The 14,596-nt window shown below is 38.9% G+C and overlaps 2 protein-coding genes across 5 annotated transcripts in view; both read right to left on the reverse strand.

Annotated features, from left to right (window-relative positions):
• SCRN1 (secernin 1) overlaps positions 1-13,953 on the reverse strand; it is a 73,436-nt gene extending 59,483 nt beyond the window's left edge. For 2 of the 4 annotated variants that reach the window (XM_019639905.1, XM_019639906.1), the window contains exon 1: positions 13,618-13,953. The gene's annotated coding sequence lies outside the window, so the exon portion shown is untranslated. The remainder of the gene's footprint in view (positions 1-13,617) is intronic. The other 2 variants (XM_019639909.1, XM_019639908.1) reach the window with 2 other exon arrangements.
• FKBP14 (FKBP prolyl isomerase 14) overlaps positions 7,493-14,596 on the reverse strand; it is a 14,662-nt gene continuing 7,558 nt past the window's right edge. The window contains exon 4 of the mRNA XM_019639911.1: positions 7,493-8,303. Coding sequence (XP_019495456.1) covers positions 8,145-8,303 — 159 coding nt within the window. The 3' untranslated portion in view covers positions 7,493-8,144. The remainder of the gene's footprint in view (positions 8,304-14,596) is intronic.

Raw genomic sequence — 14,596 nt, forward strand, 5'->3', positions numbered from 1 at the left:
TCCTCATATGCACAAGTGTAGAAGTGAAAGTTATCTCAGTGTGTAGTGTTGTACTTAAGTAATATAAATTCTAATAATCGCTTTAATATGCCAGATCTTTAATATGCCAGATCTCATCCCATAGAAACCACATAGCAAAGATGGCGGACAGGTCTTGCTCATCCCACCTTAAAAAGGAGACTGATAAGTGCCTTTATGAGTGACTTGCTCAAGGTCACACCCCTAATTAGAAGCAGAACAAGAACAAGGACCAAGGTCCTCCGACTTGCAGCCTGGGAACCTTTCTTTGCATGAGATGCACCCATCTTATTTTGATGTGTTTGTTGTGTTGTGAAGCCAGACCTATCAGAATGTGGACGTTACCTTCCAACGTGTTGCACAGTGCATCTGGGCTGCCCTTTCACCACCTTGTTACTGTCCCGCCACTGTAACCTCTGGCAACCCCAGTGCCACTAACTCATGTTCCTGGATCACCATACGCTCTGCTTTTTCTGCTTCACAGAGTCCCATAACCCAGCAGTCTCAGCCCACTACAAACTCACGTTCTCCAACTATTAAGTGTCCCTGACCACTCGTTCCTTGTACTCTTTCTCCATCCCTCCCATGTTCCCTCCAATTTCTTCTGTTCAAGCTCTCTCCTACCACATCCAGTTCCATGAACAGGATCACACACCTCAACCAACCTCTACTTTCTGTTAATGACCTAGAACCATACAGTCCAATAGAAATATAATGGAGGACAGAGGCAAACCACATATGTAATTTTATGCTTTCTAGCAGCTACATCTAAAAAAGTAAAGAGAAACGGGTGAAACTATTTTTGACAATATATTTTATTTAAACCCAATATATCTAAAATATTACTTCAACATATAATCAATGTAAAAATTATTGACGTATTTTACATTTTTTAAATATAAATTTTTGATATCTGATGTGTATTTAACACTCAAAACACATCTCCACAACTAGACTGAAGGACAAAACAGCAGCAACTTGTCTGTTCCCCTTCCCCCAATTCCCCACCACTGTTCCCAGCCCCCCAATACCCCAATAAAAATCTTTAAAAAAAACAACACATCTCAATTCGGACTAGCCACATTTCAAGTACTCAATAGCCACATGGGGTTAGTGGCTAATGGCTACTGAACTGGGTAGTCCAGGCCTAGGCTCCCAGTCCAACAAAGATGGTCCCAAACTTTCATGTTGATTGACTATTTCTGGATAAAGGGATCATGGATATTTAAAACAAATAACTTGGGCTTATCTATATTTTTATTGATCTCCACCACAAATTGCATGTGCATATATTTTTAAAACTTATGATTTTTAAATATCTTTGGCATATCAGGGGAATTTAAGTGAATGCGTCTTCACATTCATGCCCTAATGCAAATTTTTTTTCATGGCACATGTGGCATCAGCATCTGTCTTCACGTCAACATGTCTAGCATACCTAGCTCCTAGCTGCTCACCCTGGAAAATTATTCTCCCTGCAGCCTGCAGCACCCCCACCCCCCAACCTTTTCCTTCTGCAGATCACAGGGTTGAAGGTACAAAATGTCCAAAAGATATACGTTCCATATCCTCACCACCTCTGCACAAATACTAACCTAGGCATGATTTCTGGTTTTGCTTTAGTAGCTCTGGGGTCACTGGCGTGTGAAAAGGAGAACTCAAATTCAGATTAAAGAAAAGGCCTCTGTCTTCAGTGCTGCTTCAAAGTTATTTTCAAATAGGTTTATTATTTTAAAATAGGCTTATTATTTACTTTTACTTAAAATCAGATACATTCAAAAGCTATTATATGTCCTACTTTGGTAGAACATAAGACAATTGGCCTATGGGTTTTCCACAAGCATTAGCAACTATTTTTTAACCAGAAAAATGCACGTCTCACCTCAAAGATTATGACTAAAGCAATGTTTTTGGTACTTAAAAATAGAAGCAGTTTAGTCACTGGAGAATGTGACCATGAGGGACACACAGCTTAAGGAGTTAAATGGTCTTAAATTAGGAAACTAAGGTGAGCTCACTTACTTTAAATACCTATAGATTTTTAAATTCATGCTACAGTTTGGTTTTGCCATTGCTCTGTTTGCCACCCTAAAAATGACAGGTTTGCCCTTCCCCATCCTCCAGGCTTTGAAAGGTAGCATGTGGAATCCTGAACTGCGGAGTTACTGCACCTGCATTTCAGTCCCCACTGCCAGTGGCCAACCAGCTATATGACCTTGGGTGTGGTCCATGCACCCTGCTGGTTTTGGCCTCCCAGGCTGTCAAAAGGGGGTTGGCAACAGAGTGCTCTCTGGGGATGCTTCCAGCGTTATCATTTCTGACCTTTGCACTAATGTTCCTCTATTCCATTACCCTCAAACACTTGTCTCCTCGTGTATCTCCCCCTTCCTAAATGAGAAGATGGCTGGCAGTACAGCGGTGATGTGGGAAAGAAAGCCTGTTAAAAATAATAATAATAATCCTAATATGAGTCACCTTTCAAGAATTTACCATTCTCTGGTGCCTGGATGCTTGCTCATGGTGTTAGATCACTTCTTGCAATGAAACTTGCTCTAAATACCTGGTATTTGTTACGTGTAGTGTTCTTGGATGATGTTTATACTAGACACCCATCTCTTTTAAGAGCCACTTGTAGGTACAAAACAACACTGAAGTTATGCATCAAACAGACCTCAGCAGCCACAGAAATTCACTTTAGTGGAGCCTGGATAAAATCGGTTCAGAATCACAGATAGTTTTAATTAGGTCTTTGCACCAGCTTTTGATAAGTTCTAGAAAATAATTACAGCTCCCTCAACTTCCCACTTAACCTCCCCAGGATCCTACAGCACCCTAAAATCTAACCTGCTGTAAAAATTACTCCCTACCCTTAGAGCTGGCCATAGAGACACCCAGGAGAGCTGTCCCTCCCACAGATTCCCTCGCCAAGGCCTAAGTCAGGGGGTGGCTGATGTTAGCAGTGGTCTGTGCTGCTCCCGCCCGGCCTGATTTTTCATGCTGCCATTTTGAATTAACATAGGTTTTCTCTGCAACCGATCTGGTGGGGCTTGGAACACAGTAGACGCCCGCCCGCGCGCGCGCGCGCNAGAAAACTGGTATTATTTTATTTCCTGTTGGATTAATTACCCAACTTTCAGAGAATTGGGAGTAATCTCGATATATGAGGATAGTTTAATTTTAAAATTCCTGATTACTCTTTAATCTCCTTTCCATTGACTTGCTACCCTTAATCAAACCAAGCGCTAGCATCTTACTGCTCTTATGTCCCTTATACAACTGGTTCTAGCTTTTACAAAATGTGCAAAGGGTTTGAGAGCTAGAATTTGTTTGGTTCACTTTGAATTTCAAAAAGCAGCTATCGTATATCTTGAAACAAAAGTTCGAATCAGAAATTATTTTGTCAGATGGTTGCTGGACTTACGGTGATCACTTCTTTAGCATAGGGAATATAATCAATAATATGGTAATAATTATGTATAATGCCAGGTGGGTACTGTTGAATAACTATGATGTACACCTGAAACTAACATATTATATGTTAGCTATATTTTAATAAAGATATTCTTTTTAATGCCGAAATTATTTCACTGTCATATGAATTTCTCAGATAATCAGTTTTTCTTTCCCTGAGCATAAAGGATTCAGTTTTAAGGATTATCAGAAAATGTTGGGAATAGGGAAGTAAATAGAGAAAGTAGATTGGTGGCTGCTTAGGGCGTTGGAATAAAGTGGGGAGTGACTGCTAATGTGCATAAGGGGGTTCTTTTTGAGGTGACAAAAATGTCCAAACGTCACTGAAGTGTAAAAACAAAACAAAATATTGTACTATATATTAATTTTATTTTTTAAAATACCCTACCTCAGAAAAGAAACATTAGAAAACCATTGAACATTGCCCAGCTCAGAGAAAACAGGTAAATGATAAAGAGTTAATAGTTTTGAAGAATTATTGCCATACAAGTAAAATGTTAGAAAAAAATAATCCAAGAAGCAGAGTTGATTTATAGTTCAGTCTTAATGTAAGAATTAACTTCAGTAGGCTGCTTACATTTCTTTAAAGATTATGATACAAAACAGAAAACCTTGAATACTACTTACTGCATGTGGCAGAGACAGAAAAGGACACGACACTTTGTAAAAGATACTATGCCTTCTAAAATTTATGCAAGGAAAATAACGCAAAGAAAATCTTAAATGAATAGTCTCAAGGAACCATTGGTATGAAGACAGAAGAATTAGGCTGTAGGGAAATTGGGTAATTCCAACAGGGATTTTATTTCAAGATCCTTTTTTTAAGTTCTTCCCTATTTATCTACAAGTAACATGCTGTCTCTTATTTTTAAGGCAAATCTCCTGTATTTGTACTCCTCCTCTTTTTGGTTATTCTACACAAGTATAATTACCCGTTTAATTAAATTTAGCTACTAACTTAAGAACCACTTTTAAAAATCTAGAATGTCTCAAACAGAATGCATTCCACACAAAATAGCTGCACAATTCCAGGAGATCTGATCATAATGGGAAAGAACCACCAATATGTGATTGAATGTTATAATGTCCCTAGTTTCTAACCAGAGGTAAAAATTAGATTCAGAGTTATAGTAACATAAAATGCACTCTATGCTACAAGAAACTGGAACTCAGCCCTAAAAAGGGTCTCCCTACCCTTACTTCATTCTTTATAGTAATGAAAACTGTCCCCCCCCACCTCGATTTACATTGTGTGTGGAATTGTTTTTACTGCAACTGTTTGCCTAGGAGGAAATTATCTTTATCCTTACTGCAGTGTGGAATTTTAACTTAATGAAATGACTTATCAATTCCCAAGTGGGATATAATTCAGCTGTTACTAGAGACCAAGGGAACAGCATTCACTTTACCCTGGATTTTTTTTAGTAAACCTCAGCAACCATCTCATATCATTTGTTTTTAGATCATAAAATAAAACTGATGTTAGTCTAGCTCACAGGCACTTCGATGGGTTTTGAAAACCCTGACTCACGCTCGCTAAAGTCATCCATTTTATCCCAGGGGAACACAAAGAACTTGAAAACAAAAGAAGCCAGTGAGCTAGTGTTGCAGGTCTTCTGGAATCTTCCAACTGTTTTTTTTTTCTTTTTTAATCCTGTTCCTTAACAATAATCTATGTATTATATCAAAATGAGCCACTTCATCTCTTTGACAAACTTCAAGCTAAAGAGATAAAAAAGATTATTGTTGGTTTTACATAAAAAAACTGCTAGGAAATTTTACCTAAATTATAACTGAAACACAGAAATGTGGGCAAAATACGGGATGACTCCAAATCAACATGAGGAAAGTTTAACTGCATGGAAAAGACAAGTTTTCAGAGGGGAAATCATGTGCTGTAGAGAACATTTCCATGACTAACTCTGGTAAGTACAAAACCATATATGTGTGTGTGTGTGTGTGTGTGTGTGTGTGTGTATGGTATAATATAGTCGTATATACACACACACACATATATATATACATATATACACATACATACACATATGCTGATATCTAAATAGCATTATATAGATGTAAGCAATATCTGATTATCATGAATAAGATGAGTACAAATTCATTTCCACAAGGAAAGGTTCAAATGGCTCATTTGAACCAGAAATCATTGTTTCTTGTTATTTTTATGGCACCCCAGCATTTCATTTAATCACATAAAGCATTTTATTACACTGATTTATTCAGTAGGCATTAATCATCATAATGTCCACCTATGACACAAAAATCACAAACCAACACAAAAGTGACAACTACCACCAAAAAACAAACAAACAAACACACATATACTTTTTTCAATATCAAAAATGCACTATTAACTATTGCCTTCAATGCTCAAGGTTTAATGCTTATTTCAAAATAATTTAAAAACCACAGCTTTCCTTACAAATATACCTAGAGTAGATAATCAGAGACATATTGAAAGTGTCACTCTCCACCTATCTGTCTTCCTCACTTCTTTCAATATAAAACCTAGAATAACAGTTAAGAAAATCAATAAAGCTGCTGAAGAATTTCTCATGAAACCAGTTATTCCCCAAATAAACTTTATTTTTAAAATACCACAACGTAGTCCTATAAATTTAAATATAACACATCTAGCAGTATTAATGAGTCAAATTATGTACAAGTGAAGTCACAGTGTGTGTCTGGTTTTTCCCACAAATGGGAGGGTGCAAAGGGACAACTAAACCAAAAAGGCAGATTACTTAAAAACAACCACAGCCTATTTACATGTTTTCATTCCATACTGTGTCTACATATTTAGATGGGCATCAATACAAATTCACACAAGATAAAGAAATATGCTGCCCGAATAATCAAAATTCTTTTTTACTTTTCTTACTGTACCATAGATAGCATCATCAGTAATATTTACACAAAGTAGCATCATATGACAAGCTACTTCCTTTCCCCTCATCATACAGCATAAGGCTTTCTGTATTGTGACTTCTAATTCCTTCAGGTTGAGGAAGTGGTGATGACAACTTAAGAGTTTTCTAGATACAGCTGATTTTGTCAGAGAAAGCTGTCATACATGTTCTTTGTTTTAGTGAGGAAGATGTCAATATATAATCAGTCCATACCTGATGTAATAATTGTTCATAATTCTTTTTTTTAAATCTAGAAGTAAATAGGAACGAAAGGACTAAGGCACACACCAGGAACCTCACACCAGACATGGTTTTTGAGGCAATTCAGTGTTAACCCCATGATTATTCAATGAAACCAGAGCCATTCCTGGACCATAGGGAGAATTCTAAGGCACCATGAATGGCCAGTAAAGTATCTTCAAAGAATAAGGATCCAAAGACAAAAAACAGAGCTGATTGGTAGGAGAGCAAATTGAAGAGAAAATTAGACCCAGTGAATTCAATAGTAGGGGCAGCAGAAAGATACTGAACTTGGGGACTAAAACCTGGTTCCATTAAGTTAGCTGTTGACCTTGGTCACACAATCTCTTTGAATGACAATTTCCTCATCTATAAAATAGGTACATTAATTAAGATCCACAGGTTTTTTTTTCATAGGCTTTAGACCAATGAGAATCAAAGTCAGTGACGAATTTGAGATCACTTTGTAAAGGACTATTCTTAGTAAATGGGGATTTGGACACTTTTTGAAAGTATTAAGGATAATACCAATTCAAAAAAGTATTATAAAATCCTCAGTTTTTTTGACCTAGGATAGGCCTTATTCAATAACAGTTGCTGTGGGTCTGCCTCGTTTTCTGGTGAGCCAGACACGGGAAAATTTTGATTGGTTTACTAATTTTCTTTTATGATACAATGTTATTATAGTATAAATACACTAGTTATGGACTTTTATTCATTAAAGGACCAGGAAGGGTAATCTTCTAACTTTAGAAAGTAAACACTGACTAAATACAACTCTCTATCTGGTCTACAATATTTTAACATATTTCATTAAGAAGAAACAAACACATAAATAATTTGTCCTGTTTATCATGATAGATCAGTAGCCATCAGGAACCGAAACCTTACATAGCTTGAGTCTTAGGCAGAATGTTTCAATATATCTATAAGTTAGTAACTTTGTTAATCATTTCAGCATATCACATCTCCTCAAGTCAAGCAGGAACTAATACAGTTCAACACCATTTTTCTGTTTCCTTAAGCAGAGACACAAAGGTAGTTACAGACACACTGTTTCATTATAACATGAAAACAGTAAGCCTTGGGCTATTGCAAAAGACTTTCCAAACGTCAGTATCTAAATTAGAGAAAATAGAGGGAAGTAGAAACAAAAGGTTGCTGATTTGAACTATGCCTGGTCTTATGTTGGGCATACTCCCAGGTACAATATTTTAAAATTATAAGTAAGCAAGTAAAACATAAGACTTCATACAAGTATGTGAAAATGGTCTAGAAATCTTCTATTTAATGGCATTTTTTTTCTTTCCAATAACTCACCAGAAAGAACTAGGTACTCAGAAACCCTAAGGGTTTCTTCAAATAATATTCAGAATAATATATAAAAATAAAAAACAAAGCAATAACAGAGCAATGTTCAAAAATAAGACTTTTAAAAGATGGTTGTCTTCTAAGGATAAATGCTATATAAAATGAGCAGAGGTATCTCTATAACTCATCATGTTTATATGTAAATTCTCTAGCAGATATAAATCCATCTTTGTCTTCATCTTCTTTATCAAAAATATCCTCCACCAAAACATCATGATGACTTTCATTCACCACCGCACCATGCTTTTCAAACTCCTTCTTTAAATACACTTTTACCTACAAAATAATGGGTCTCATTAATAATTCTAATTCATAAGATACCCACATCGAGTTAATCAATATCACAGACTGAACTGGTACTCATTTAACGATATATAAAGATTGAACAACTACTTTATGATGTATTTCTAATGGCAGTAAAAGAATTACAAGGAATTTATTTCCCTTAAAAACTATTGCCACACTGCTTACAGTAGAGACACAGAATATTGCTCAGAGGCAAAGATAAGGCTTATATCATCTGAAAAACACCCAATGAAAGCATACTACCTGTTGTTAATCTGAGATTAAATGAAGCCAAGCATTTGAAAGGTTGCTGTTTTATCATCCATTCAATTATCCAGATAATATTTTCTAACAAGGGTCAGAATTCCAGACATTTTTCTTAAAATCAGATTAAATGATGGTATTTGTTAATTTAAATAAGTGTCTGGGAATAGTACAGGCTGTGGACCTGGCTATGATCACGTCACATGACCTTTCAATCTCAGAAATTAAAGCAAAATCCAAGCCTGGTGAGTGCTTAGTCTAATGTTTCCATTTTCATTCAGGTATTTAAAGATATAAACAAAATCCTACTCACTAGATTCACCATAATGCAATTCAACCTGTATTTTAATCTTGAATCATATCCGTATTATTCCTTCTGTTCGATCAGCAACTTCAAATCCTCTTTCGTCCCCTTACCACCAACACGCAAACATCTAGCATATATTTATTTTTAAGATGAAGGTGATTCAGTACGGTTGTAAAATAATAATAATAATAATAATAATAATAATAATGATAAAGAAGCTCTATGGATTAATGTAGGGTATATCTCCAGGGTATATTATGTGGATAAAACAAGATGCCAAGTTTTATGTATATATAATATGTTACTTTTTGTGTAAGAAAGGGGAAACTATGAGTATATATCCATGGTTGCTTGTATTTGCATAAACACTGAAAGGATACATTAGAAACTAGGAACACTGGGTACAGAACCAGGCGGATAACATGGCAGGAAAGCATGTGGGTGGGAGAGAGACTTCTTAATAAACATCTTCTTTAAATGNTTCTTTTGGTGTATAATTGTAACAGGGTAAAAAAAGATCTGTTACTGGGCAAATCCCATAGGAATGAACAACACATAATATTATGTGAATGAGATATTCATGTATGGGTAAGAATGCCTGCGTAGTTGACTTGTATGTAATCTTATGAGAACCAAAGAAAGGAGGTGATAGAAAAGCCATGGAAAGATGACAAAGAGAAGCACTAGTCAAGATTAGTCAGCTACCTACCTTAATCCTATGACAACCATGTTTAGGAGGTCAGTTTTCTGAATTCAGTTATCATAGAAACAAACCTTTAGAATGCCCTTAAATCAACGTACAGAATTACTGCACACATTGAGTACAGGCAACACAGAGAGATTGTAAATATTAACAACTATTTGAAATTGTTTTTACAATTTAAATGATCCATGAAGCCCTTTGGATATGTAGATTAAACAACCATAAATTGTATTTTGCCAAAAGGTGTAAAAATTCTATTCATTAAAATTAGGAGATAAGTTTCTAAATTCAATTATTCAAATGTGTCATTTCAATGAATTAATTCTAAGTAAGATAGCAGTTCATGAACGTTCTGAACCTAGTTTTAAAAACAAATTATGTGTCACATTCACTGCTGCAGCTTTAGGAGTTGTTCATAAGTTTGGCCAACTGTACAGATAATTTACAGGGGAATTGCTGAGACTTCGTCTTGTGATCATCAAAAAAAAAGAGTTGATTCTATAATCAGACTTGAGTTTCAACCAAATTGTTCCTTACAGATGTTTTTTCTAGTCTACATGTGAGGAAAAGGTCTATCTCGTGCTACGTAGTTTTAAAATAAGGCTTCTTTTTAATATTTTGTGACACCTGAGGCACTTTTTGATAGATGGAAGCTTATCCAGAATTGCAAAAGTGGAACCTCTTATATCTGCAATTTGAACACCATGGCTCACTTGAGATATAAGTGACTTTAAACAGAAGTTACTACTAGTAATTTTCCAATTCTTCAAAGAACTAACCAAAGTTTGTAGAAATTGCTGTAGGACTTTGGGTTCAATTAAAGGGAGACTTCATATTCTATGTGATTAAACAATGATTCTACCTTTTGAGAGAAGGTATGGAATTTCTCACTCTAGAGAGAGAGGATTCTGTTTTGGGTGTTCTACTTTCCATAAAAGACAAGAAAACTGGTATTATTTTATTTCCTGTTGGATTAATTACCCAACTTTCAGAGAATTGGGAGTAATCTCGATATATGAGGATAGTTTAATTTTAAAATTCCTGATTACTCTTTAATCTCCTTTCCATTGACTTGCTACCCTTAATCAAACCAAGCGCTAGCATCTTACTGCTCTTATGTCCCTTATACAACTGGTTCTAGCTTTTACAAAATGTGCAAAGGGTTTGAGAGCTAGAATTTGTTTGGTTCACTTTGAATTTCAAAAAGCAGCTATCGTATATCTTGAAACAAAAGTTCAAATCAGAAATTATTTTGTCAGATGGTTGCTGGACTTACGGTGATCACTTCTTTAGCATAGGGAATATAATCAATAATATGGTAATAATTATGTATAATGCCAGGTGGGTACTGTTGAATAACTATGATGTACACCTGAAACTAACATATTATATGTTAGCTATATTTTAATAAAGATATTCTTTTTAATGCCGAAATTATTTCACTGTCATATGAATTTCTCAGATAATCAGTTTTTCTTTCCCTGAGCATAAAGGATTCAGTTTTAAGGATTATCAGAAAATGTTGGGAATAGGGAAGTAAATAGAGAAAGTAGATTGGTGGCTGCTTAGGGCGTTGGAAGAAAGTGGGGAGTGACTGCTAATGTGCATAAGGGGGTTCTTTTTGAGGTGACAAAAATGTCCAAACGTCACTGAAGTGTAAAAACAAAACAAAATATTGTACTATATATTAATTTTATTTTTAAAAATACCCTACCTCAGAAAAGAAACATTAGAAAACCATTGAACATTGCCCAGCTCAGAGGAAACAGGTAAATGATAAAGCGTTAATAGTTTTGAAGAATTATTGCCATAGAAGTAAAATGTTAGAAAAAAATAATCCAAGAAGCAGAGTTGATTTATAGTTCAGTCTTAATGTAAGAATTAACTTCAGTAGGCTGCTTACGTTTCTTTAAAGATTATGATACAAAACAGAAAACCTTGAATACTACTTACTGCATGTGGCAGAGACAGAAAAGGACACGATACTTTGTAAAAGATACTATGCCTTCTAAAATTTATGCAAGGAAAATAACGCAAAGAAAATCTTAAATGAATAGTCTCAAGGAAGCATTGGTATGAAGACAGAAGAATTAGGCTGTAGGGAAATTGGGTAATTCCAACAGGGATTTTATTTCAAGATCCTTTTTTTAAGTTCTTCCCTATTTATCTACAAGTAACATGCTGTCTCTTATTTTTAAGGCAAATCTCCTGTATTTGTACTCCTCCTCTTTTTGGTTATTCTACACAAGTATAATTACCCGTTTAATTAAATTTAGCTACTAACTTAAGAACCACTTTTAAAAATCTAGAATGTCTCAAACAGAATGCATTCCACACAAAATAGCTGCACAATTCCAGGAGATCTGATCATAATGGGAAAGAACCACCAATATGTGATTGAATGTTATAATGTCCCTAGTTTCTAACCAGAGGTAAAAATTAGATTCAGAGTTATAGTAACATAAAATGCACTCTATGCTACAAGAAACTGGAACTCAGCCCTAAAAAGGGTCTCCCTACCCTTACTTCATTCTTTATAGTAATGAAAACTGTCCCCCCCCACCTCGATTTACATTGTGTATGGAATTGTTTTTACTGCAACTGTTTGTTAAGTCCTTGATCGTATTTATCTTCTAATAGCTGTTTTAAAGTTCTTGTGTGCTATTTCCATCATTTCTGTTGTTTTTTAGTCTGTTTTATCGATTGATCTATCTTCTGCTTCTTTGTTCTTGTAATTTGTCATTGGATGTCAGACTTTGTAAATTTTATGTTGTTGAGTGATGGATTTTTTCTGTATTCCTTTAAAGGGTGTTGGACTTTATGCTGACAGTCAGTTACTTAAGAATAAGCTCGACCCATTTGAAACTCGTTTATAAACAGTTTAGGACAATTCTAGGGTACTTTAATTCTGTGGCTACATAGCCCTACTACTAAGGGTGACTCACCTAGGGGNCGCGCGCGCGCGCGCGCACACACACACACACACACACACACACACACACACACACACACACACACACACACACACACCATGGAAGCTGCCACAACCTAATTCCAGACACTTGCCAGCCAGAATTAAACAGCAAGTCCAGAAAGCCCCATATTATTTAGCAGAACCCTGACTCAGTCTTGAGTCACAGCAAATGACCAGCTTCCTTAGATGCGCTTGGGTTTGTTCAGGGGACATTTTTAACCCCTAAATTCGAGTTCTCATCAATTCTCTTAAGTTCACGCATCCCTCCTGCTTTGCAGACCACACTCATTTCAGACCTCACGAGGGACGTCGCCAAGTAATCGGTGCCCGGAAAGACAAGAGAACCCAGGCAAACCGAAGTGGACAATCGTCTCAGAGACGCACGAGTGCCTTTTACCAATAAGTGCCCCAGAGCCATCGCATCAACCTGCCCGACATCCCGCATCCCAAAGATTCGCCCCGGGTGCGGCTTGAGTGGAAGTTGTGTCAAGTCCTGCGGCCCGCGTGGATCAGAGCAACAGCCCGCACACTGGCCCTTCAGGGGAGGGCAGCCCCCTCGACACGATTCCGGATCGCGGACCAGGTGGCCGCGGGGACAGAGCCGGGCAGCCATGTTCACGCTAGCCCACCAGCTCGGCAGGTGCCTTACCTGCCCCGAAGCTGCCAGGCCCGCTCCACCACCCGCGCTGCCCCCCGCGAGCCTCGAAACCCGGGAGCGGCCCAAGAGGTAGCGAGGTGAGCGGCGCACAGGCAGACGCCCCAGCGGGGCAGCAACTTGGATTCAGGAACAGGAAACAGCAAAAGCAGCCTGGGGGGTTATGAGACTTAAAGGGAGATGCGGGGAAGGATGAGGTTGAGGTGCGACGATCGGGGACAGATTCCGATCAGGCTGCAGTGCCCGCGCCCTGGGGTGGGGCGCCCCTCTCCTGCGTCCCCGCAGCCCACAAGCCGAGTCACCCCCAGCTCCGGGGCAAGGCCAGCACTCCCCTGCTCCCTCAGAGACCCCAGCCCGCCCCAGCCCGTCCCCCGCCGAGACAGGGCCCCGGGGTGGTACTACCCGTGGGTTCAGAGGGACAGCGGGAGGCGACCAGGCACAGGGGACGGCGATGGCGAACTGGAGTGAAACCTGCGGGGAGAAGACGCTGCACGCAGCCCTGCGCTCCCAGGCGTGCCGGCCGAGGTTCACCTGCCGGGCGGCGGGCTCCGGGCTGGGCTCTGCGGTGCGGATGCGGAGGCCGCCGAGGGTGCGGGTGCTGCCGCCGCCGAGATCACTGCGGCGACATCGGGGGCTGCAGCTGCAGAGGCGGAGGCGGCGGCCCGGCGCTCCCCCCTCCTCAGACTCCCGGCGCTGCGCCCGCGGCCCCCCGGCTCACAGCTGGCCCGGCTCACGTGACCGCGGGGCCCACCCCCGCCTCCTCCCCCCCCGCGGCTGCAGCGCCGCGCTCCGCCTGGTAGGGGAGGGCGTCTGGCAGCAGGAGGAACGGCCGAGAGGGCGGGTCTAGCGGCAGAAAGTGGCTCTTTGCTCGATTTTTATTTCTTAATCACCACCGAGGTTGCAGCTCTCTCTAAAGGGAAAGGCGGAGCTCTGAGGAGTTAGGACTCGCTTCCTCTGGGCTGCTCTCCCGGACTCCGCCGTTTGGCTGCTACGTGCGCGCCTTGGTGCCTAAGCAAGGTTTCCCCTCGGAAAAACGTGCCCTGTACTTGTTGACTTACATGTCCAAGCCAATACCCTGGTTTTAAAGGTGCCATCCTGTGCCTTGTTGATATGCCAGACCCTATGCCGTGTACTTGGCCAATGAGGCCCAAGTAGGTTAAGTCACTCTCCCAAGGTCACACACCAAGTAGCAAAGCCAAGATTCTGTACCTGGGTTAAAAACAGAGAGGTGATGGGTGTGTGTGTGTGTGAATGATGGCATCAAGGTCATTGGTCAGGACATGACCATCCTTTTGTTAACGAAACACAGATCTACCTTTTACGAATTAGTTTTTTAAAAAATTATCTTGTGAAGAGAAAGTTTACAGGAAAACAAATCCAA

Source organism: Hipposideros armiger, unplaced genomic scaffold (genome assembly GCF_001890085.2).
Source record: "Hipposideros armiger isolate ML-2016 unplaced genomic scaffold, ASM189008v1 scaffold_47, whole genome shotgun sequence".
Lineage (NCBI taxonomy): Eukaryota > Metazoa > Chordata > Mammalia > Chiroptera > Hipposideridae > Hipposideros > Hipposideros armiger.